The sequence below is a fragment of the Mesoplodon bidens genome (genome assembly GCF_964165515.1).
Source record: "Mesoplodon bidens genome assembly, chromosome: X".
Classification (NCBI taxonomy): Eukaryota; Metazoa; Chordata; class Mammalia; order Artiodactyla; family Ziphiidae; genus Mesoplodon; species Mesoplodon bidens.
In genome coordinates, this window is record NC_138163.1 from 93040870 (window position 1) to 93065378 (window position 24509).

The 24509-nt window shown below is 45.2% G+C and overlaps 1 protein-coding gene across 1 annotated transcript in view; it reads left to right on the forward strand.

Annotated features, from left to right (window-relative positions):
- Window positions 1-6446: 6446 nt before the first annotated feature.
- The window catches only part of ITIH6 (inter-alpha-trypsin inhibitor heavy chain family member 6), a gene marked incomplete at both ends in the record, with an annotated part of 40829 nt that continues 22766 nt past the window's right edge, over window positions 6447-24509 (forward strand). The window contains 10 exon segments of the mRNA XM_081223094.1: window positions 6447-6548; window positions 7805-7959; window positions 12931-13021; window positions 13023-13042; window positions 13887-13890; window positions 13894-14134; window positions 16296-16545; window positions 18746-18821; window positions 21194-21217; window positions 21221-21310. Of these exon segments, the coding sequence (XP_081079220.1) occupies window positions 6447-6548; window positions 7805-7959; window positions 12931-13021; window positions 13023-13042; window positions 13887-13890; window positions 13894-14134; window positions 16296-16545; window positions 18746-18821; window positions 21194-21217; window positions 21221-21310 (1053 nt within the window).

The window sequence follows — 24509 nt, forward strand, 5'->3', positions numbered from 1 at the left end:
CTGAGAAGAATAGGGATCTCTAACAATTTCATAGGGCCACCATACAAACTTTGGACTGCCTAACTCTGGATCTCTTTTAGGTGAGATAAATACAGGTATGTCTGATTGAAGCCACTGTTTGGGAGTCTATGCCATGCGGCAGTTTTATGACTGCAGTGAGTTGAGATGTGAATTGCAGGTGAGGTATTCCTGACAATGAGCATAAACTACTCTTTCAAGAAATGTCTGACTCTGATTTTGAGACTCTCCCAAAATCTAGCCCTGACTAGTTTTCCAGGCTTCTTCTTGCTATTTTTCTGAGTACTGTGTATATTCCAAACAAACACTTCACTATTACCAGATGTGCCCTGCCTTCTCTTACTTAGGAGCCGTTGCTCATACCTTTTCTTCCCTATGGAACACCCTCTGTTATATCTACCCTCTGTTACAACCTCCATCATTTTAAATTCCACAACATTTTAAGTCCTGGTTGTGGCCTTTGGGATCCTGGGATAACTTTAAAAGAATATAGAGTCAGATCCTTAGGAGATATTGGACTCAAGGGACTCAGGCAAAATCTCAGTCCATGTCCATCAGAGAGGCATTCCCAGAGACTTTCAAAGCCAAACTTCCCCAGTGCCTCTCAATGCCAAACACCTTCATAGCATAATACCATAACCACTCATCTTATGATCTGGGGATCAGAGGACAGGATGAAACCTTAACAGGAGAGAAAAAAATAAATTCACTTACAATCTTCATCATTTGACTAGAGAGATTTCCTCCCACCTTCTCTCTTTGTAAACTCTTGGAATCTTTTGAACTTCAGCATCCTCCCATAAACTCTGACGAACCTAGGTCACTGTGTCCCAGACCGGTTTCCAGCATTCATAAATCAGCAGGAAAATACCTGAAATCATATAGATCCTACATATTAACCAGGAACAAGTATGAAAAGCTGAGTTATCACCAAGCAGCTCTGTTCAGGAGATAAGGAAAGACAGGCTAAAGACTGCTTACTGCAGAATGTCAGGGGATGAAACTGCCTAGTACCAGGACATCCAAGATTTCAGACACCTAAGCTTACATGAGAAGCCCAGAATATCCTCACCATCAGTCCTCTCCTAGCACATTTCCCTTCCCCCAAACTATATAAAAATCAGTACCTGTGAATGTTGGAAAATTCTGAGGGCTGGGAGTAAGTGACAAAGATTTCCTTCCAAGGCTACCTATCACTTCTTTAGTCATCTAAGTTGTACAGCACAGCCTAGCAACCAACTTAATATTGGACATCAGACTTTCCTGTTCTTCACATTTCCTAAGCCTTTCCCATCACTGGGAAAAGCTTCCTAACCAACCCTTCTCCTTGACCCCACTCCCTGTAGCTGTTGGGCTCTTTCTGTTCCCGATACACAGAGAAAGCAGCTCCCCTCCTTTCCAATTCCAGGCTCATGTGCCCTCTCCCTTGAGCTGCTGTTGAATTCTTATTGTTTTCTTCCTTTTATGTACAGGGCAATTTAATTCATTTTGTATCACTCTAAGCCCTGAGAGCTATTCTTTCCACAGCCAAAATGACTACATTTTATTAAACCAAAGGCAAATTTCCCACAGACAAGGAAACCGGCTACCCACTTTTGAACTAACACTGCTTCTCCCCTGCTCTTTGCACATTGAGTCCTTCATCAGCACATACCTGTGAGGCAGGTTCGGGCCTCACATGCAGACATTGAGCATCAACTATATATTATGCACCTCTACAGAGGTGGCTCTTTCTCTTGAGGGGCTTACATTTCTACTGTATGAGCATTAGCCTCATTTTATGGCAGACAAATTGAGGGTGAGGGAGGTAACTTGCCCATGACAGAGCAACTAATGAATGGCAGAGAGAGGACTTGAACCCAGGCCAGTACGATGCCAAATTCCAGAGCCTCCACTACTACACTCAAGTACTGCCAATGTTTTAAGTCCCATAATATCCTTTCCAACCCTCTTCATAAACATATGCAAGGCACATTACAGTGTGATTTTCCTCCGTGGAGGCAAGTCTAATTGGATATCCACATACCCATTCTGATATTGTCATAAAGTGACACAGGATATATAACTATTTTGTTGTAACATCAACATGAAGTTTTTAAGATCTTATTTTTATTAAAGTAATGCACATACATGGCAACAAATCAAACAGTACAGAAGGAGCACATGATAAAAACCAATGGTCCCCTGCCTTGATTCTCCTCATCTCCATCCCACCCCCTCAAAGCAACGTTTTAACAGTTCTTGGGCTTCCCTGGTGGCGCAGTGGCTGGGAATTCGCCTGCCGGTGCAGGGGACGCGGGTTTGAGCCCTGGTCCGGGAGGATCCCACATGCTGCGGAGCGGCTAGGCCCATGCGCCACAACTACTGAGCCCAAGTGCCGCAACTACTGAAGCCCGTGCGCCTAGAGCCTGTGCTCCACTATGAGAGAAGCCACCGCAATGAGAAGCCCGCACACTGCAAAGAAGAGTAGCCCCTGCTCTCCGCAACTGGTGAAGGCCCGCGCACAACAACGAAGACCCAACGCAGCCAAAAATAAATAATAAAATAAAATAAATTTATAACAAACAAACAAACAAAAAAACAGTTCTTGCACTTAGTTCTCCTGGTGGCTCCATTTACAACTCTAGATATCATGTATATACTCTGTCTCTTGGTTTATAAAATTTATACTATATCCTGTTGACTCTCAAGGATGACAATGAGGGCTTTGTTTCTGTACACTGCCTCACTTTTCCCTCCACTCCCCTGCAATGTTTAACGCTGATATTCCTTTTTTGTTCCTAGTTAACTTTGTAACTTGAAGAAATATGTATACTCAAACTTCTATTCTTTATTCCATCCATTTTTGGCAGGTAATTTTGACTACCCACTTTTTAGGACAAGGATGTTAGAGCCACCACCCTCCCTCTGCCCATTCAATGACCCACATTGTCAGTTTGATGTTTCCTTCACATTGTCTAGGTTATTAACATTTACATTCTGTTCTGCAGCCACAACCAGCTCTTCCCTGCTTTGTCTTCATGTTGACTGTAAAACCTGAAAACCAGTCATGATTTACATTATCATGACTATGTAAATATTTTTCAAAACCCAGCCAAGTAGTGAGCCAGGAATACAGCTCCTTCTCTACAAGTCCTATGTCACAATCTTTTGGCCTCTGCAAAGAGAATGTTTCTACTATCAAGGTCAAAGTGAGTCCCTCTTATATTCCATCAGCTACTTATAATCATGTTATATTTTATTTGGCTTTGTAGTTAGACCATGATTTTTTCGAACAGGTACACACACACACACACACACACACACACACGGGTTCTCTAATAGCCTTTCTTTATTCCTTGAATTATTTGCCTTTATTGTATTCATTCTTTCAACAAACATTGATTATCTACAATGTGCCAGGCACTGTTCTAGAAGCTGAGGATACAGCAGTGAAACAGATCCTTGTCCCCATGGAGGTGATATTCTAATGAGGAAGAAAGAGAAAATGATCAGATAAATAAGTAAAATACATAACAAGTTTAAGTGTTATCAGTGCTATAGAGAAAAATAAATCAGGGTAAAAAGGATAGGGAATGCCAGTGAGAGTGGGAGGTTATTGAAGTTTTAAATAGGTTGGTCAGAGAAAGACTCACTGAAAAGGTAGCATGTGAATAAAGACTTGCATGAAGTGAGAGAGCTAGCCAAGTGGATACCTGGGGAAAGAGCATTCCAAATAGAAAGAACAGTCAGTGCAAAGGCCCTAGAGCAGGACCGTGCCTGGCATTGTTTGTCTCGTGCCTGCCATTTTTGAAGAACATAAAAGTCATTGTTGCTAGACTAGTGGAGGAAGGCAAGGAGGGAAGTAATAGAAAATGAGGTCAGATAGGTAATGGGGGCCTGATCCTATAGGGCCCTGTAAGCCAAGCCACAGTGGGATCCACAGGAGGGTTTAGAGCAGAGATGGGAGAGTATCTGACTTGGGTTTTATTTTTATTTTTTATTTTTCAAATTTATTTTTTATTGAAGTATAGTTGATTAACAAGTTGTAAATATATATATATATTTTTTTTTCTGCTTTATAACAAATTTAATCAGTTATACATATACATATGTTCCCATATCCCCTCCCTTTTGCGTCTCCCTCCCACCCTCCCTATCCCACCCCTCCAGGCGGTCACAAAGCACGGAGCTGATCTCCCTGTGCTATGCAGCTGCTTCCCACTATCTATCTACCTTACGTTTGGTACTGGTATATATGTCCATGCCTCTCTCTCGCTTTGTCACAGCTTACCCTTCTCCCTCCCCATATCCTCAAGTCCATTCTCTAGTAGGTCTGTGTCTTTATTCCTGTCTTGCCCCTATGTTCTTCATGACATTTTTTTTCTTAAATTCCATATATATGTTGACTTGGGTTTTAAAAGGATCCCTCTGGCTGTTGTGAAAATATACTGGTGAAGGGGGGTGGGGCGGTGATGACAAAGTAGGAAGCTGAAGACCAGTGAGGAGGCTGTTGTAGTAATTGCTTGGGTTGGATCCACACTTACCTGGGTTCACTGTTCTGGGCACCTGTTCTAGAAATCCTTCTTCAGCTTCGGAAAATTAACTTCTAATAAGTTTTTGACAAATTGTCCTTTATTTTTTCTCTTCTCTCTGGCTAGGACTCCTGTTATTCAGATGTTGAACCTGCTGGATTAATCTTCATCTCTTAAATTTTCTCTCCTACTTTGTGTTTCTTTGTTTTTTGGCCCTGCATCCTGGGAAATTTCCTCAATTTTATTTCCCAGTCCTTCTGTTGATTTTCTTTTAATTTCAGCAACTTATTTTCCATCCCTAAGGAGTCTTTCTTTTCTCTGATTGTTCCTGTTCTGTGGCATTTACTTCTTGTTTTATTCATGTTTTACCTTCTTGAAATTTGCTGAGGATATTATCATTTCTTTTCTGAAATTCTCTTTCCTTTCCAAAATTCCCAAATTTCTCTGGGGTCAGTTGTTCTATTTTCTTATTTTAGTCTTTTGCTTTCATGCTGCAGGTTCCCTTAATTTGCCTGAAGACCCTTGGTTATCCATCCCAGGTAAGGGAAAAGGACTGGTAGCTGATGTGGGTTTCTCTGTTGTTGTATAAGCAGAGCTGTTTTTCTAGCTAGGGCTCTCTCCCATGAGGAAATTCTGACAGGAAACCTTGTGTGGACTTGGGGGAGGTGGCAACTGACAGGCCATGGGTCACCAAATACAAGAATGAGGAGGCTTTGTTATGCGGTACCAAATGCCATAGGACAAGTCTGAAAGTTCCCTACGCAGTTTGTAAAATGTCGTTAGAGATTTTGCTTGAAGGTAAGTGCTGGGGCTGCATGTGCTCTATGTGGGTGGAAAGGGCAGAGGGATAGGGGCTCCGACTGTTGCTGATGTCCCGTGTGCACACCTTCAAGTAATTTTCTTTCTCAGCTCTGGTTCTCACTCTTGCCCTCCACAGTTCCTGTAGACACAGTCCAGAGCATCTCTGGTTGCCCACAGACAGACTGACCCCCATCAACTGAGCATCTCCCCACCCCTCCCCCACCTAGGTCTCCGGAGGGACAGGGAGCTTCCCATACTTTTGAGATCAATCAGGCCTCATCCAGCTCTAGTCCTAGCAGCTAATGTTTACTGAATGCTTACCATGTGCCAGGCATTCTGAAAGTACAACCTTTTTTAAACTTCATAACAACTTTATGAAATAGATGCTATTATTATTCTCTTTTTATAGGTAAGGAAACTGAGGCTGCAGAGCAATTAATTAAATTTCACAATATTACACTGTCAGTAAGTGGCAGAACTGAGACAAACCCAGATGGTCTGAGTCCAGCAGTTCTATTTTGAGCCACTATCTTATTTTCTCAGTCCTACCTTAGCCTGTCTTGGCCTCTGAATATTCTGCAGATTGTAAGGCTCATATCTGTAAGAGTCCATTTTTATGGGACCCTAAGTAAATCCTTCCTGTCTCAAGGCTAAAATCCATGCCAGAAAGGACCAGGATTGGGGCCTTGCTCCACCAACCCCTCTCTCATATCAGCTACTTTTTAAGATGATCAGTGCTAAGTGACCTTTCTCTGGCCTCAGTTACCGGGCTCCTGTGGATGTTTATAGGAAAGAAAAACCCCACCCTGGGCCAACACAGCAAATAGACAGACCCAGAACTTTAGTATGTTTAGTTTCCATTCATCTTACAGCTGGATGATGGGAAAAACGGAGGCATGGAACTGGTCCCTCTCCAGGCAAGATGCCAACCCCAGCTCTTGGACAATCCTGGCTTGTGTGGATTCAATGCCACATTCAGAGTCTTCCCCACCCTTCAGGATAGTCCCTTCCTCTCAAGAGAAGGGATACCTGAGGGCTTAAAGGAGCACGAGTTTGGAGATTGGGCTCAGACCTTCTGGATGTGAACAACAGCCCCGGGCCAGAGGTGGCATCATGTCTAAGTGGAGATGCCTCATCCGTATCAGCTTTTTGCTGACCATTCTCCTGGAACTGACATGCCAGGGACCTTCTGGGCCCTCCTCATCAAGCACAAAGGTTAGATCTGGGATGAGGGAACAGAGCTCCAGGATTTGCAAGGAAATTAGCTCCTTGGGGGCAACAGCGGAAGGTTATTTGGTCTGCTTTCTCGGTCCTAGGAAACTAGGGCCAGAGGAAAGAGTTACTATTTTCTGAGCATATGTCAGGTGCTCCACCAGGGATTTTAGAGTTATTATTTCATTTAGTCCTTACAGCATCCCTGTAAGCTAAACTCTACTATTATAGCTAAGTAGATAGCTAAACTATCTACTATTATAGAAGAGGAAACTGAGGCTCAGGGATTGACACAGTTAAGAGGTGGCAGAACCAGAATTTGATTCTAGGTCCATCTGATCCCAAATGCCTTCATTTCCCTCTGCCCCACACTGAGAATGAACTAGACGTGTGGGTAGATGAAGGGATCATGGCTTCAGAAAAGGTCAGGAAAAAGATCGATATGTTACTTGCTGTGCGGCCTCAGGCTCTGGGCCCAGTTAACACATCCGTAAAATATGAACAATAATATTATGTAGCCCATAGAGCCGATGTGAGGATTAAATAAGATCATGGATGCCAAATGCTTATCACGCTTTCAGTGTCTGATTGTACTTATCAGGTGCAATTCTTTTTTTTTTTTCCTCTTTTGGCCCCGCCGTGCGACATGGGAGATCTTAGTTCCCCAACCAGATCAAACCTGTGCCCCCTGCAGTGGAAGTGCAGAGTCTTAACCAATGGACCTCCAGGGAAGTCCCCAGGTGCAATCCTTTACACTTGAGTTCCTAAAAAGGGAATAGATATAGATATAGTTATAGACACATATATCACAGTGTCTTGCACAAAGTAGAGCTCAATGAATGACAGCCACTGTGGTATTCTAAAGCCTTGCTACTCAAAGTAAAATTCATGGACCAGCAGCATCAACATCACCTGGGAGTTTGTTACAAAGTTAGAATCTCAGTCCCCACCCCAGACTTGCTAAATCAGAATCTTCATTTTAACAAGATGTCCAGGAAATTCATGTGCACATTAAAGTTGGAGAAGCACTTGTCCAGAGGTCCCTTGATTTGTGATCCTCTGTGAGCCTTTGGGTCTGAGACTTGGTAAAGCTCACTGAAATATTAGGCAGATCCACAAAATGAATGACAGAGGCTGTTTTCCCTCTCTGGGCCTCAGTTTCTCCACTTGTACCTTGAGGCCTGTCCAGGAGTCCTGGGTACTAGTGCATGTAGGCCAAGGATAGAGTCTACCTAACCCACCTCCCTGTCTTCCCTCAGCTGCTGATGAAAAGCTATTCCATGTATTCTACTGTGGTTTCCCGCTACGCCCACACCTTGGTCACCTCTGTCCTGTTCAGTCCTCATGCCAAGGCTCATGAAGTCATCTTTGACCTGGATCTGCCTCGTCTCACCTTTATCTCCAATTTCACCGTGTAAGTCTGCTTCCAAACTCACTGTTTTATTCATTCTTTTGTTCATTCTTTCAGCAGAGCATAGTGATAAAGAGCACGCACTCTTGAGTTTGAATCCTGGGTCTGCCAGCTATGGGACTCAGGACAAATCATGTCACTTATCAGAGTCTCATTTTACACATCTGTAAAATGGGGATAAAATTAGAACCCACCAGGCTTCCCTGGTGGTGTAGTGCTTAAGAATCCGCCTGCCAATGCAGGGGACATGGGTTTGAGCCCTGGTCCGGGAAGATCCCCCATACCACGGAGCAGCTAAGTCCGTGCACCACAACTGCTGAGCCTGTGCTTTGGAGCCCACGAGCCACAACTGCTGAAGCCCGCACAGCTGGAGCCCGTGCTCTGCAACAAGGGAGACCACTGCAATGAGGAGACCGTGCACTGCAACGAAGAGTAGCCCCGCTCGCCACAACTAGAGAAAGCCTGCACCCAGCAACGAAGACCCAACGCAGCCAAAAATAAATAAATTAATTAAATAAATTAAAAATAAATTAAAAACCCACCTGAAAGGATTAAATGAGCTAATATATGTGAAAATATATGCTAAAATTAGTGGCAGGCAGATAATATTTCCTTGATAATATTCGCTTGATTATTTTTTTAACAAACATTTCCTGATGCTGACTGTTTGATTTACACTGGGCTGGGTATTATGGAAAAAGGAAGATGAATTGTACATGGTCCTGCTCCCAAAGAGTTCACAGTCTAATGGGGGAAATAAAAATGAAAGCAGATAATTTTAATAAAGTATGCTGGGAAGAAAGAGAAACGTGAATGCGGGATGGTGGGAATAGCGAGGCCTACCAGGAGACAGTGGTCAGTTCCCCAGCCCCATGCAGAGAAAGCCTCACAAAGATGACACCTAAACTGAGGTTCAAAATATAAGCTGTTCATCGGGCAAGCAGGCTGAAGGCAGGGCTGGAGAATCCAGGCAAAAGGAGCACATGAATAAATGTTTCCTCATTAGGGGAACTGGAAGGACTTCAGTGTCACCAGAGTGTAGGGCACAAGCAGAGGTAGAGAGTGGTCAAAATTGAGACTGGAGAGGTAAGGAAAGACTAGGTGGTAGAGGGCTGCCAATGCCAGACCAAGCACGTGGCCCTTACTTGATGGTCACCAAACCATCTTATGTGTTTGCACGCCCATCAGGAAAAAATTGATCATGTACTTCCCAAATATATATTATTTATTAATTTATAAAGTCTATAAATATACTACTGAGCAAATATATTAGGTACATTATGAAGCATATGCAAAAATATACGTAGAGAATGTAGGAGAAAACCCTATAAGTAGAGTGTTAACACTGTTTTCCCACTCCCTCAGTGAGTGTTGGAGTGTACACACTCTAGCACCCCCAGAGTGTGTGCACTCCACTTTAGAAATAACTGTGGCCCATAATGAGGAGACATGGCAAGGTTTTAAGCAAGGAGTGACAATAGTGAGGCGGGGTGGGCTGGAAAGGCCAGCTGGGAAGCAGGGAGCTCAGTAAGGAGCCTGGGGCAATATCTGCATAAGGGCTGCTGAGGGCTGGAACAGTGCAGTGGGGGTGGGATTTGAGAGACCATAAGGAGGGAGAAACAACTTGGTGCATACATGTGGGGAGTAAGTAAAGATAGAAGGTGCCCATCTGATTTCAGCTTGTCCGACCTGGTAGATGACAGTGCCTTCTTTGAGATGGTAAACGTGAGAGGAGGAGCAGATAAGGAGAAGCTTGGTGGGGCCTCATGAGCTCATATAACACCTTAGTGTGAATTAGAAAATGGCCCCGATTTGGGAAGAGTGACTCAGATTTAGCAGATGAATGAGGCCAGCATGTGCAGAGTTTCGGCCTTTGCTCAGACCCCCTCACCAGAGGTGGGCTTTGTGCTATAAACAATCTGTAAGCCTCTGTTAACAGCAGCCCTAGAGACTGAGCTTTGTCATCAGGAACCTCCTGGCCTTGATGGACAGATGGCACTCCCCCGAAGAGAGGAAAGGTTGGAGGAGGTAGGCAGTGTGCCCCTGACAAGGTAGTTCATGGGAGAGGTGGTGAGGTAGTCAAAGAAAGCTTCCTGGAAACAGGATTTCCATATGGGTAAGACTGGAAGGGACCAGGATCACTGTGTGTGGGTGATCCAGGAAGATCAAAGGCAAAAAAGACAGCATGGGTTTGAAGTATGGGGGCTCAACAGAGAGGTTGCTGGTCAAATGATACAAGAGCTAGGCAGCCAGACAGAATGTGGATTTTTGCTCTAATAGAAAAAACTCCAAAATAATTGTTTTAATTAAGCAAAGCAGGCTGGAGGAAATGTTTTGGGCAGACTCCATGGAAAGTATGCTTGCTGGAGGCAGCACACACACAGAGGCCCCAGTGTGCTGCTGCCAGACCAGCCCCCCCCTACACCCCCACAACCCCCAGGAGACCTTGGGGCAGTGCCAGCTCAGCCCACCCCCACATGAGCCCAGCCACAGCAATAGTCTGTTTCAGCTGCCTAGAAACACTTCCCACCTGAGTGGTCTTTTCTGCAGGTTGCATATCCTCCTCAAGTGTTTCTAGAAACTGCTGCTTTGGTCAAATAACTTCATTCTACCCCAACCACCCCCAGTACCTGTGCCTTCCATTTGTAAAATAGAGACTGTTGTTCCTGCCGCTTACAGAGTTGCAGTAATATTCTCTAGGACAAGGAACTATCTATCACTCCTCAAAGACCAGCTCTGACCCATTCCCCCGCTTCAAGATTTATCTTGGACTCCCATTCTCCATATCTAGTCTTCACTGTCATATGAGCTCATTGAGTCTAGTGTTCAAAGCCCTTTATTCTCTAGGCCTACACAACCACTCCAAACTTCTCTCCATAACTCCTTTCCCTACCTCTGTGTTCCAGCCAAATCTAACTACTTGCTCTTCTCTGAAACATGGTCCCTGTGCTTTCCTGCTGTCTGTATGGAAAGCCCATTCCACAAATAATTGTTGAGGGCCTACTATGTGCCAGGCAGCATTCCAAGTACTGGGGATACAGCAGCAATTAATACAGACAAAATCCCTGCCCTCAAGGAGCTTACAGTCCAATGGAGAAGGCAGATAAGGGAAAAATAAACAAGGAAGTATATGTCAGTGTATGGATAAGTGCTACAAAGAAATAGAAAGTAGAGCAAGAGAGATAAAGAGTGAGTGGGAAGGGGCTGTTTAGGAGTGATCAAGGATGTATCTCTGAGGAAGTGACATTTGAACAAAGACCTGAAAGAAGAGAGAGTATAAGATTTGCCAATATCAGGAGGAAGAGTGTTCCAAACAAATGGAACATCAATTGTAAAGGCTCTTAAACAGGAGTGTGCTGAAAAAACTCAAGAAACAGCAAGGAGGCCTTGGTGGCTGGAGAATAATGAATAAGGTGAAGAGAAGGAGGAGATGGGGTTAAAGAGGTGACAGGGAGCCAGATAGTATAGGATCATGGAGGCCCTGGTGAGGACTTTGGCCTTTACTCTGATTTGAGACAAGAGCCAGAGACACTTTTGAGCAAAGAAGGGACATGGTCTGACTTAGGATTTAACAGGATCTAGGATCTGTCTGACTGCTGTGAAGAGAACAGGTAATAAGGAGGCAAGGCTTTAAAGAGGGAGGCCAGTTAGTAGGTTGTTGCATTTATCCAAGCAAGAAATGTTGGTAGTTTGGATTAGGGTAGTAATCGTGGGTGTGGGGAGAAGTAAGCAGATTGTGGACATATCTAAAGATAGGGTCAAAATTCCCTGATGGATTAGAAGTGGTGTATGAGAGGAAGAAGGGAGTCAAGCATGACTCTAAGATTTCCAGCCGAACAACTATTTCCTGAGATAAGGAAAACCAAGGGAGGAGCAGATTTGGGAGGTGGGGGAGATACAAGGAACTCAGTTTGGGATATGTTAAGCTTTAGGTGCCTATTGGAAATGCTAGTGAAATGTCAAGTAAGCAATATATAGGTCTGGAGTTCAGGAGACAGGTCCACACTAGAGATACAGATTTGGGAGTCATCTGTGTGCAAATGATATTTAAACCCATGAGACTAGACGACCTTACCTAGAGAGTGACTGTAGAAAGTTCCAAAGAATTAGAATCAAGAAGAGAAGGAGCCAACAAAGGAGACTGAGGAGGCATGGCCAGTGATGATCATCTATCCAAATCTTCCCTAATTTGAACTCCCCCAACACCAAGGCCACCTCCTCTAGGACCTTTTCTGGAAGACTTGGGCAAAAGTGCTTCCTCCCTTCTTTGAACTCGTTTATACCTTATTACCTTCCTTAGAGCAATAGGAAAAACTGGGGTAAAACAAGTTTGAATTAGTATCTCATTGGTCTCTGAGCCCACTAATGTCAAGGTCCCTTCCCTGGTCAATCTCAGATGCCTTTGCAGCAATTTGCATTCCGCTTTGACAATTTTTACTGCCTGTGCCACCCACCATATTAGTTACTTAATATAGTTTCTGTAAATAGATACACTTAAGATTACCTAAGTTAGGCTTATCCTAAGTAACAATATCCTTGAGCTCATGTGTTCAACGTGCTACTTATATTTTAATACACATTACAGTAAATATATAACAATTGTAATAAAAATGTTCAGTTGTGTTCCACCTAAAATTATTTTATGTACCAAAACATGGAATTCATTCAACACTTTGGAAAACATAAAGTCCTAACACCAAATCAACCATATACCAACTGTGTGGTCTCTATTTCCCCACCTGACAAATGGAGATAATGATAACTGCTTCACCTGGTTTTAGCTCCCTGGACTCTCCTTCTTCTCTTCTTCCTTCTCTCACTCTGGCTTCACAGTTCTATTTTGCTCTTTTTCTCCCCCCATCCCTCATCCTCCTCCTCCATCTTCTTTGTATGTCTCTTTCTGTCTATGTCACTGACCATCTCTTTTTTCCTTTCTCTGTTTCTGTCTGTCCTTCCTCTTTCCTGCTCCATCAGGACCACCAACAATAAAGTCTACATTGCAGAAGTCAAAGAGAAGCACCAGGCAAAGAAAATCTATGAGGAAGCCCATCAGCAAGGAAAAAATAGCTGCTCATGTAGGCATCAGGTAAGACTCCAACCAGTCTGAAACATGACAAGTTCATCTTAGGTGTGTGATCAGGGGCTTACACATGTTCTCACTTGGCCTCAATCTCTACCTCTGTAAAGTGGGGATAATGATCTCTACTTCATAGGATTACATGAAGATGAGGTGAGTTAATGAATAGCAAAACCTATAAGAGAGTAGGTGTTCAATAAATGGGAGTTTACTTCACTACTTCCACTTTCCTCCTGCCAGCAGGATGTGGCTTATTTAAGAACTGGCATCTTCCGGTAAGGTTATGTTCAAGTGAGATTTCTCTAAATCAAATCCTGTTTCCTAACTGAGTTCCATTCTGCTGGCAGAAGTGTATTGTCTTCCTTCAGTGTTTCCTCCCAGCCTCCAAAAGAGTTTCATCAAGCACGGAAACTTTAGGTTTGGTTACTGCATACTGAGGAATTAATGCCATATAAACAAGCTTAGTCTAAAGCATGGGGGAGGGGTGGGCGTGAGGGGTTATTTGAAGGGAAAGAGGCATTGTGTGTAAGTTGAAACCTCTTTTTATAAAACAAATCATTAGTCCCTTATTGTTTTATTGTAGATTCAGATTTTCACTAACATAGTTTCCTTATGGGTAAGCTGCCTGTGATAGAATTTCTTAGGCAGAATATTTAAGAGGATGAATGAGGGAGAGAGACAGTTTAACAAGTGGGGGAGTGAATAACTAACTGTGGTCGAGGGACTTAGTTGAAACGGAAGCCTGGCCAGGTCTGCTGGGGCCAGAGAGGGGGTAGCCGAACTAGGTCATCTAACAGCTCCCCTCCTCCTCACGAGATCCCATCTCTCTCATCCTCCTCCCTTTCAAGACCAGGGACTGAGAATCAGAGAAGTTTCACATCTTCACCAGCCTGACAACAGCCACAAAGGTGACTTTTTTTCTCACCTACGAGGAGCTGCTGCAGCGGCACCAGGACCAGAACCAGCTGGTGGTGAGCCTGAGACCCCGACAATTGGTGACAAGGCTGAGTATAGAGATCACAGTGTCAGAAAAGACAGGCATTGGATATCTTCACGTACCACCTCTGAGGACCAGCCGCCTGCACACCAACACCCACACAAGTATGTGAGCAGCACTACAGGTCAACCATAAGACTGGCCTTCCCTAAATGGGAAGCTGCCCCTTTTCCCTCTGCTTCCCTCTAATACCACTTCTGCCCTAGGTTCCTTTCCCATTCAAACAAGGAGAAGAGGGCATGTTTAGAGTTGAAAATATTTCAGTTACAAACTTGGTCTCATCCTTGCAAGCTGTGTGAAACCAACAAGTCCCACATTTCCCGCAGTGGTGATTTCCCTCCGGAAATTGTAAAAAGTGGAGAAGGGGTTGCTGGGTCAGCTCCATGAAATCATATGTTGGCAATGCTAAGAGATTCAGAGCCCACAGTTACTTTCCTCTGGAATCACCACTGAGAATGGAAGGGCAATGGGAGGACAGTGTGAAGTGCAGGCTGCCCCAGAGGACATCATCTCAGGCCCTGTATGCCAGAGAGACGTCCTGGCTGCCAAGCTTGCTTCAAACTTCATCTCAAGGTGTTTGCTTTTTCACCTCAAGGTGTTTGAAGGCCACGCTGGCTACAGCAGAATCGCTATGTGAGCTGTGAGAATACAGATTCCTGGACCCCACCCTCCTGAAGTCTGCTTCAGGAGGTTGGGGAGGGGCCCAGGAACCTATCTTTTTAACCCATTTGCAAGTGAACTTGATGTCCAGTCATATTGGAGAACCACAGGTCCGGCCTAGACGCCTCCGCTGAGGGACAAGTGGACAGGCACAGAGAAATCACCCATGTCATGTGGCCACTCTCACTAAACTGTTTAGCTTCGGATGTCCTACCTACTTGGACCCTGCTGACCCAGAGAGACAGTATGGAATACAGACAAGAGAGAGACAGACACAGACCTGGGTTCAAATCCCAGCTTTGACCTTCTCCAAAGGTGGGGCAGCAGGCAAATCACTCACTGGCTCGGCTTCAGTTTTCCCGTCTGTACGATGAGGACGTGCAATCGATGGCCCAGGAGCACTGTGAGAATTTGAGAAAATTCCTCTCTGCAAATCACTGGTACAGAGTAATGAAGACCTGATGATAACTGTAATCATTTAGCCTTATCGAGCACTTACTAAGATCCAAGTATGGTTCCAAGTGCTTTACATAAATGATCTCATCGAATTTGCACAAACACTGTCTATGAAAGAGGAGCTATTATCCTTCCCGTGCTACAGATGAGGAGCCTGAGGCTTAGAGAGTGTGAATAACTTGTCCAGGGGCCCACAGGCAGCATCTGAGTCCTTGGAGCCTGCATGCTTAAACCCTAAGCTATAAATGGCAGCTCCCTCCCCCCCTTCTCCTTAAAGGTTAAAACGGAGGGGAGAGCCAGTCCTGTGGGGATAAAACAGAACAAAGACCTCTGAAAGGAAGGAAGCCAAGGGAATGTATGTAAGCAGACGCCTCAGAGAGTATGGGGGCTCAGTTTGCCCCTAAGCTTCCTGACAGCTGTAGCAGGAAAGGGGGGCGGGGAGCAGAATTCCCTAGTTTCCATTTTCTGGAAAAAAGGAGGCACAGAGGCATGTCTAAATGGACATTTGTCTTGGGCTGAAATTCCAGAGGAGTTGATCTTGTGGTCAGCTCAGCAAACATCCGGGACCAGAAGTTCATCTGTGATTTCATGAGGCGCTAAAAGTCTTATTCACACACGTGATTCTGAGAGTCAAGAAGCCAGAGGGGGGAGGAAACACATGAAATTCTATCTAGAAGAGAACGTTGCTGGGCTGCAGTTTCCCACAGCAGTAAGGGGCATGGGAGGAGACCGAGGCCCTGACTGTGTATCTGTCTCTCTCCACAACACACACGACACGGTCTCTCCGGGAGGAGATCCAGGCTCCTGGGGACGTGACACTCCTCCAGAGACTGGGCTTGCGGGATGGATGGCAAATGAGCCAGGATGAAGTTGTGAGTGAGGGCCAGGCTGCCAGAGGCTGGGAGCTGAGTGGGGGCTGGGTCTGTCAGGCTGGGCCCGTGGAAGAGGCAGAGTAGGGGGAGCTGGTTGTAGGATTGGGAGAGGAATGTAGCATTTGGGCGGGTGGAGGGGCGTTGCAGGCCAAAGGAACAGCAGGTGGTGCAGGGCTTACTTCTCACCCTCCCCAGATATTGCCTCTTTTGATGTCCCTTTACCTGGCTTTCTGCCTGGCGAGCTCTCCATCCCACCTACCCCCTCCCCACCCATGCAGGTGAGGCTGACTCACCCCCATCCACCAGGATTGAGAGGGGAGAGACCAGTGTCCGAATTACCTTCTGCGCGACACTGCAAGACCAGTCTGCCTTCTCCAGTTCAGGCATCAGGGCCGACTTCGTGGTCCAGTATGATGTAGTCATGGAGGACATCGTTGGAGACGTGCAGGACAGAGGGCCAGGGGGATGGAAAGCGCGTGGGCTCTGCAGTCGGACAGGCCTGGGAAACAAGGCGCTGGCCTCCCCAAGGTGTGCGTTTGTTTCTCCCTAGGGATCAGTGAGGACTAGTGAACACGGACAGGACGGTGTGTAGCGACACATGACTTCACACCTGGTGAGGCACACGTGTCCCCCAAAGCGTTGGAGACCCGGAACTGCATAAACTGAATCAAGATCCAGGTGAATACATTCCTAACTGAAGCAAGTCATAGCCCACTCTTAACCAGACCTTTTGGAAAGGAACCAATGGCCAGTGATTAGTCTCTCACACGTTCTGCAGCTCTGATACTCTCATGTTCCCTTGGGCTTTCTGGATGTCTCTAAGTTTTAAAAATTCTTTTTGCCTCACTTGAGCCATTTGCCTAAACAGGGAGCCCTTAAATTCTGAGCTCACACACTCACGAAGAATGTGAAGAGGTCCCTTCAGGCTCTAGCAGACGGATAGAGCCTGATCCGGGACGCTTGGCTTGACAACAACAATTGCATGGCAGCCTGAGATGTCTGGTCCCAGCCTGCTTCTCCCACCACACCTCTCACTACCTCCAGCACACAAACCATCCTCCAGCTGCCCCACACTACGCCACACCACACACCAATGTCCCAAAGCACCTGAACCTGCCAGTCATCTGTGCCTGAGTATGTGCTCATACTATCTGCCACCCTGGGAATGTCTTCTCCCTCCTTTTTCCACTGGTAAGTGTCCTCCTCATCCCTGAAAACCTTGCTTCAGTGCCACCTCCATGATGACCCCCACCCCACTTACAATTCCTCTCTCTGTTCTGGGCTAATATAGTGCTTTGGTTACACCTCTCCTCATGCACTTACTTATTCATTCATTCATTCATTCATGTGTGGACTCCTCTCCATCAAGCAGGAAACTGCTTTAGCCCAGTCCTGCCCTCAGTGACTCTGGGAAGTCAGGAATGAGTTGGACACAGCCCCTCATCTCCCTTTGGAAATGTCCCATCCTGAGGTAACCCGATACATAGAGCCAGAGCAGTCATAAAAGGTTCTAAGGGCTGTGTATTAATCTGTAATGGGTTACGTATGCATACCACTGAGGAGGGTTTCACGAGAGCCTTCATGAACGAGTTGGCCTTTAAATTAGCATAGGCAAACTGAATAGACTTTACCCCCACCTGGGCCGATAGGATGAAGGGGAGGGCATGCAGAGAGAGGGGAATAGCATATGCAGAGGCACAGAGGTATGACAGAGGCCTGTTGTGTAAGGGGAATAGAAGGAATTCACTCTCTCAGAATAGGAGCTGAGGGTATCATGCCAGTAGGTGGCAGCAGGGCCTTAACCTGGTGTTCTGGGCTGTGTGTGTGTGTGCGTGTGTCTGTGTGTGTGCGCGTGTGCGTGCACATGTGAACTGAGGCATTGTCTGCTTGTTCATTCTTTACCTCTCCACCATTGCCTGGAGTAAAGATACAGATAGAACAGATGGAACTAGGCATTAAATAGTACGACTGATACTCCCATCCACTGTGTGCTATGATTCCTGCATCCCCCAACCAAGAACCCCTCAGTTCACCTACCATTTTACTTGAGGATGCCCACCTTTCAAAGCCCAACACACTCACTCCATGGGCACCTAATCCATTATGCCCACTGCTGGCTGATGTCAGGAACCCTGAAGTGAATCACACACAGAACTTATTCACTGTCTCCAGGTGAAACAGAGAGACACGAGAATGACACAAGATGAGAAGTGCTTTGTCGATGACAACATAAGTATGATGGAAGCCATCATGAGGGGTGAGGAGGTCAGGGAGCCTGACCTGGGTCGTAAAGAATTCAAAGAAGTGTACCAAGTTGGGAAGGGGGCTCTCAGAAGGCAAAGGCAGTCTAGTAAACTGAGGGCTGCATGATACAAAGAATGGAGGCTGGAAATATCCAGGGGTGTGTAGGGAACTACAAGTGGATTGGAGTTCCTGGAGTGCTGATTTGAGGCCCAAGAAATGCTAAGAGGTGAGACTGAAGGGCATGAGTGCTGCAGGGGCTTGATAAGGAACATAAAATTTATGTTGAACATGCCCAGGGAGCCCTGAGAGGGAATGACGCTATGAGGTTTGTGTTTAGAAACACCAGACCGTGCAGCTGCTGCAACGATGCATGGATGGGAGGGCCCCCAGGAGAAGCAGGGAAACCAGAGGGAAAGGAGCCCTAAATTTGGGCTTCATTAGTTTGGGATGGTGAGGAGGGTTGGGCCTGCGACATATCCAGCAGATCAAACCAGCATGAATTTGTTGCTGGTTGGATGTGTGGAGTGAGGGACACAGGAGGATTCAGCGGTGACACTCAGGTTTGTGTCTGGAGTGACCATGTGGATGATGGTGCCTCTAAATGACAAAGATACACAAGGGTGAGATGGGAGGAAGGTAATGAATTTGTTGTTTGGGCAGCATACATTGGAGTCTTCAGCCATCCAAGGGAACAGGTCCAGTGGTGAGTGGGTATGAAGTTGTGGAGGGGGAAGTGTGAAGAGCATTGGACTGGGGAAAGAGTTGTGGGGTCAGCAGTGGAGATACAGGGGTTGAATCCAAGAGAGCTAGGGAGGTGACCCAGGCCAAATGTATAGAGCCAGAAGAGCAGATCCAGGATGGCAGCTGCTAAGGTAGAGCTTCCCAGTCTAGGTGCTATTGATCTCCACAGCCCTTGGGGTATCTGGCTCCATGAGCTGCCATCAGCCTATTCATGGCGGTAAATCCCCACCACTTCCATCCATTGTGCTACACAAATGTAATCATTTTCCTTGCATGCCATGACAGACATATATTAGGCAACACTGTTTAAGGGATGGGGGGGAAATGGAGCTGAAGAAAGACACTGAATCCGATGGGCCTGAGAGCTGGTAGGAGAATAAGGAGTGTTCATCCTCTCTGGATCCCAGGGGGAAAGATTCTTCTGAGGAGCAGAAGTGATTGTCAATTGTGAAATATATCAGGGAGGTGCAGTCTGATGAGAACTGCAATACACCCACTGAGCTTTCCAACCAACTGGTCGTTGCTACCTTTGGTGAGAGATGGATCAGCGGTGGGGGTGGGAGCCAGTGTGCAGTGGGCAGAGGAGTAAACCGGAGGTGAGAAGATCATTGCAGCTGTTGAGTTCATTACCTTGGCATGCTACCGGGCAGAAAGGAGCTGATTTGAAGTTTGGGTGGGATTGGGATGAAAGGAGGTTGTCTTAGTGGATGGAAAAGACACCAACATTTTTAAACTCTAAAGAAGACACATTTGGGTGCATGGGCTGGGTTGGAGAGTAGGAGTCTGGCTAATGGAGGAGGTACTGGAGGCTGGGCATGCATGGGGTCAGGGAAGGATTGTTTTGTCTTTCAGTAGAGGGAGGAGGCATATAGGTGTGTGGACCCTGCGAAAGGGTGGGGTGGGCATTCCAAGGGACATGGCTTGATGCCCTTAATTTTTTCATGAAGAGGGAGGGGAGGCATTTCCTGAGAATGGGGTGGCATGACAGCTGAAGGGAGTGTGAGAGGTTGGTGACCTGGGTCATGCCTCTGGTTTATACAATAGGATGTGAGGTGTGGGACCACTGGTGAGCCTGGGACCATGGAGAGGTAGGCATGTGATTTTCCCAGAAGCTCTCACCTACCCAGGTATGGGAAGAACACAGAAGGACAGCTGGACTCTGCTTGTGGCTTGGGCAGTTGCAGGATGGTTGACCCAGGGCTTGGGGAACTGCTGTAGAGGGTCAGAAAAAAGTGCAGACAAAGCCTACGCTTGTGCTTGTGAATTAATTCAAAGGCTGGGGTGGAGGGGAAGAGCAAGATGTCCTCCCGTCTCCTTCCTGCTCTCCACCACCCCCCTCCCGCCCTCCAAGATGGGAGGAGATAGTGTGTCCAGCTTTGTGACCAGAGAATGCCTGAAGGGCTGAGAGGAAAGTAAGCTGGTTATCCCAGGACAGAGCTTGCTTCGGGCTCCTGGGCGGCACAGACCCTCAGCAAGCCTATACTTCCTTAGGCTGAGCTGCCACTGGTCCTGGGGGCCCTTCCAGCTTCCCCCTCCCCTTCCCTCAACTGTCCCAGGCCCCAGGCTCTGCAGAAGGAGAGATGGAGTGGGGGAAGGGGGTCAGCAGCCAATCATATCCCCGATAGCCCAAGACATCTGCACCTGGTCTAACCAATCCCCTCTGAACAAATAGCTCAGCCAGCCTCTGCTCCCTCCTCCCCTCCCTGCTCTGCCCAGCAACAGCAGAAAGGAGGTTTGAGGAGGAGAGGGAGGCCCTGCAAACTCCCAGCCCCTGGCAGCAATGGAGCCGGGCCTCAGGCTCACTCTATAGAGGGAGGTTAAAACAACACTCTCAGTTCCTGGAGCCCAGGCAAAACGTCCCTAGGGGCCCTCAAGACTATGCAAGCCCAGCTCTCACAGACAGGAACTCACATATTACAGAGATCCTGATCCCTGGAGCCTTGGGCCACAAGCCAGTCTCATTTTCTCCACAGCTCAGGGGCAGGCCCTGGGCTGGCAGCCTGATCAGCAGAGATACACTTCTGGGGGAGGAGATGGACATTGAGCAAACAATCCCACAAATGCCTATTTAATAGCAACCGTGATAAGGCCTAGGAAGGAAAAGAGCAGGGTTTTATGCAGCAAAATAAGAGGGGACTTGATTTAGTCTGGCTTTCACAGTTTTTGTTGATTCCAATTCTTTTTTTTCCAGATTTGCGATGCCTATTTTGTTCATTAGTTTGCACCCAGAAGCCTTCCACCTGTTAAGAAAAATGTGGTGTTTGTTATTGACGCGAGCGGCTCCATGTTTGGTACCAAAATGAAGCAGGTAACAAGGACCCCGGGGATCGTTCATTGCTCTTGATTTATAAAGCTCAGAAAGCAGAGAGTGCTGGTGCAGTCATTCCCTGAGACAAGACACCCTGCCATCCCATCACCTTTGGACCTTATAGGCCTAGGCTTACCTTAGAGTCTTGGTGCCTTACATATCAGGAGCCACGTAGACATGGAGCCACAGAATCCTAGGAACACTGAAATATAGGAGTATGGGGCCTGAACCCATCAAGAGCCTCAACCACAAACCTCCAGGTCTCATAAAGGCCCAGAGTCATAGCGACTTTGGGCTAGAGTACTCTGGCATCATAAAGCATGAGTCAGAAACATTAAAACTGTAGTCATTTTAGATTCAGAACTGTCAAGGGGCCACAGCTTTGCTTTGTTTTGTTTTGTTTGACTATATAGACAGAAGAATACAGTGCACTGGTTTTATAGTACTTAGAAGCCATAGAGTCTTGGGTCCATCTAGGCTTCAGCCTTGTACCCCACCTACCAGAGCACCCTTGAAACAGAATCCTGGAGACATAGTTCAAAGAGATTTTTACTTTAGAGCCTGAATCCATAAATTTCTGGATGCAGCGTTTCAAAGCATCGTACTCTAGGGTTCTAGAAATATACAGTTCTAGTGTCTTGGGACAGTGTAACCTTTTTACCTTGACATTTTGAACCACAGAGCCCATGGGACCTAAGGCTAACTGACTTGTGTTTTATGAGAATATAACGAAACTGGGAGAAGGAAGTATTGAAAACTGTCTCCTCTAGCCTTTAATGTATGGGAAGGGATATACCTAACTCCAAACCTTTTTAGTCTTCCCATTTCATCTAAGGCAGGAAAAAAGCTGAAAGAACTTATGATGAGCATATTCCAGGGGCTAGGTGCCCTAAAAGACTGAGACCTAATCCTAGAACTATAGAATGTTTCTCCTCCCCCCATGCATGACCATCATATCAGCTGGGTTCTTGTGTAAAAGCAGGAGGTTACAGTTGAAAGAACTGGAAGCCTGTACTCTATTTATGAAAGAGTCTCTAGGGAAATCCAAGATAACATAGGAAACAAAAACAAGGACTCTAAAAACACTTTTAGCCTCTGACACCCACAACTGCAGCAACCAACAAACACAACCTAACTCCTAACAAGATAAACATAAAACCTCACACTAAAGGTCTATTTACTTCAGTTCCTTTTACCTCATACCCCATGTCTGGCTTTCAACAAAAATATACAAAGAGTGCTAAAAGGAAAAACACAATCTGAAGAAATGAATCAAGCATCAGAACCAAACTGATATGGCAGAGCTTAGAAATTATCAGACCAGGAATTTAAAATAAGTATGACTAATATGCTAAGGGTTCTAATGGGAAAAGTGGGCAACATAGAAGAACAGATGGCAAATTTAAGCAGAGACGGATATCCTAAGAAAATTAAAAAGAATACTAGAAATATAAAACACTGTAACAGGAATGAAAAATGCCTTTGGTGGGCTCATTAGGAGACTGAACATGGCCAAAGAAAGAATCAATGAACTTGAAGATAGAAACTTCCCAAACTGAAAAGCAAAGAGAAAAAAAGAATGAAATATATATATATATATATATATATATATACACATATATGGAATCTAAAAAAAAATGGTTCTGAAGAACCTAGGGGCAGGACAGGAATAAAGACACAGACGTAGAGAATGGACTTGAGGACACGGGGGGGGGGAAGGGTAAGCTGGGACGAAGTGAGAGAGTGGCTGGACTTATATATACTACCAAATGTAAAATAGATAGCTAGTGGGAAGCAGCCGCATAGCACAGGGAGATCAGCTCGGTGCTTTGTGACCATCTAGCGGGGTGGGATGGGGGGGGTGGGATAGGGAGAGTGGGAGGGAGACGCAAGAGGGAGGAGATATGGGGATATATGTATATGTATAGCTGATTCACTTTGTTGTAGAGCAGAAACTAACACATCATTGTAAAGCAATTATACTCCAATGAAGATGTTAAAAAAAAAAACAAAGACAAAATATCCAAGAACAGTGTACATGTACAAAAGTGTAACATGTGTAATGGGAATACCATAAGGAAAAGAAAGAGAGAAAGTAACAAAAGAAATATTTGGAGGAATAACAGAATCAAATTTTCCAAAATAAATTACATCCATCAAACCACAGGTCCAGGAAGCTCAGAGAACACTAAGCAGGATAAATACCAAGAAATGTGCATGTAGGCATATCCTATTCGACCTGCAGAAAATTAAAGACAGAGAAAGTCCTGTAAAAGCCCACAGAAAATAATATCTTACTTACAGAGGAACAGGAATAAGAATTACATTGAATTTCTCTTGAGAAACCATGCAAGGAAAAGGAGAGTGTAGTGAAATATTCAAAGTGTTGAAGGAAAAAACCACTCACTTTGAATTCTGTATGCAGCAAAATTGTCCTTCCAAAGTGAAAAATAAAGACTTTATCAGCCAAACAAATATTGAGAGAATTGTCACCAGTAGACCTGTCTTGCACAGCTAAATGTTAAAAGAAGTTCTCCATAGAGAATGAAAACGGGATAGCTCAGATACTTGGATCTACATAAAGAAAGGAAGATTGTTAGAGAAAGAATAAATAAAAGTAAAATAATATATTTTATTTTTTAAGTAATTGATCTAACAGATAACGATTTGTTCAAAATAATAATAGCAACAATGTATTCAGTGAATATAGTTTACTGATAAGTGAAATTAATGACAGCAATGTTATAAAGGACAAGATAGAGGAATTGGACTACTCTGTCACAAGGTATTTGAACTATTCATAAAGCTGTATAGTGTTATTTGAATGTGGACTGGAATTAGTTGTAAAGGCATGTTGCAAACTCCAGGGCAACCACTAAGAAATTTTCTTAACATAATGGATATGCTAAGAGACAAGAGACAATGGGACCATATAATACACTCGACTGAAACCAGAGAAGGCAGGAAAAGAGTAGGAGACAAAGAAAAAAAAAAGGGAAACAGAGAAAACAGTTTAAAATATAGCAAATATTAATCTAATTATATCAGTAATCACTTTAATGATGACTTGTCTAAATATACCAATTAAAAGACAGAAGCTTCCATATAATATGTTTATGTATAGCTGATTCACTTTGTTATAGAGCAGAAACTGACACACCATTTTAAAGCAATTATACTCCAATAAAGATGTTAAAAA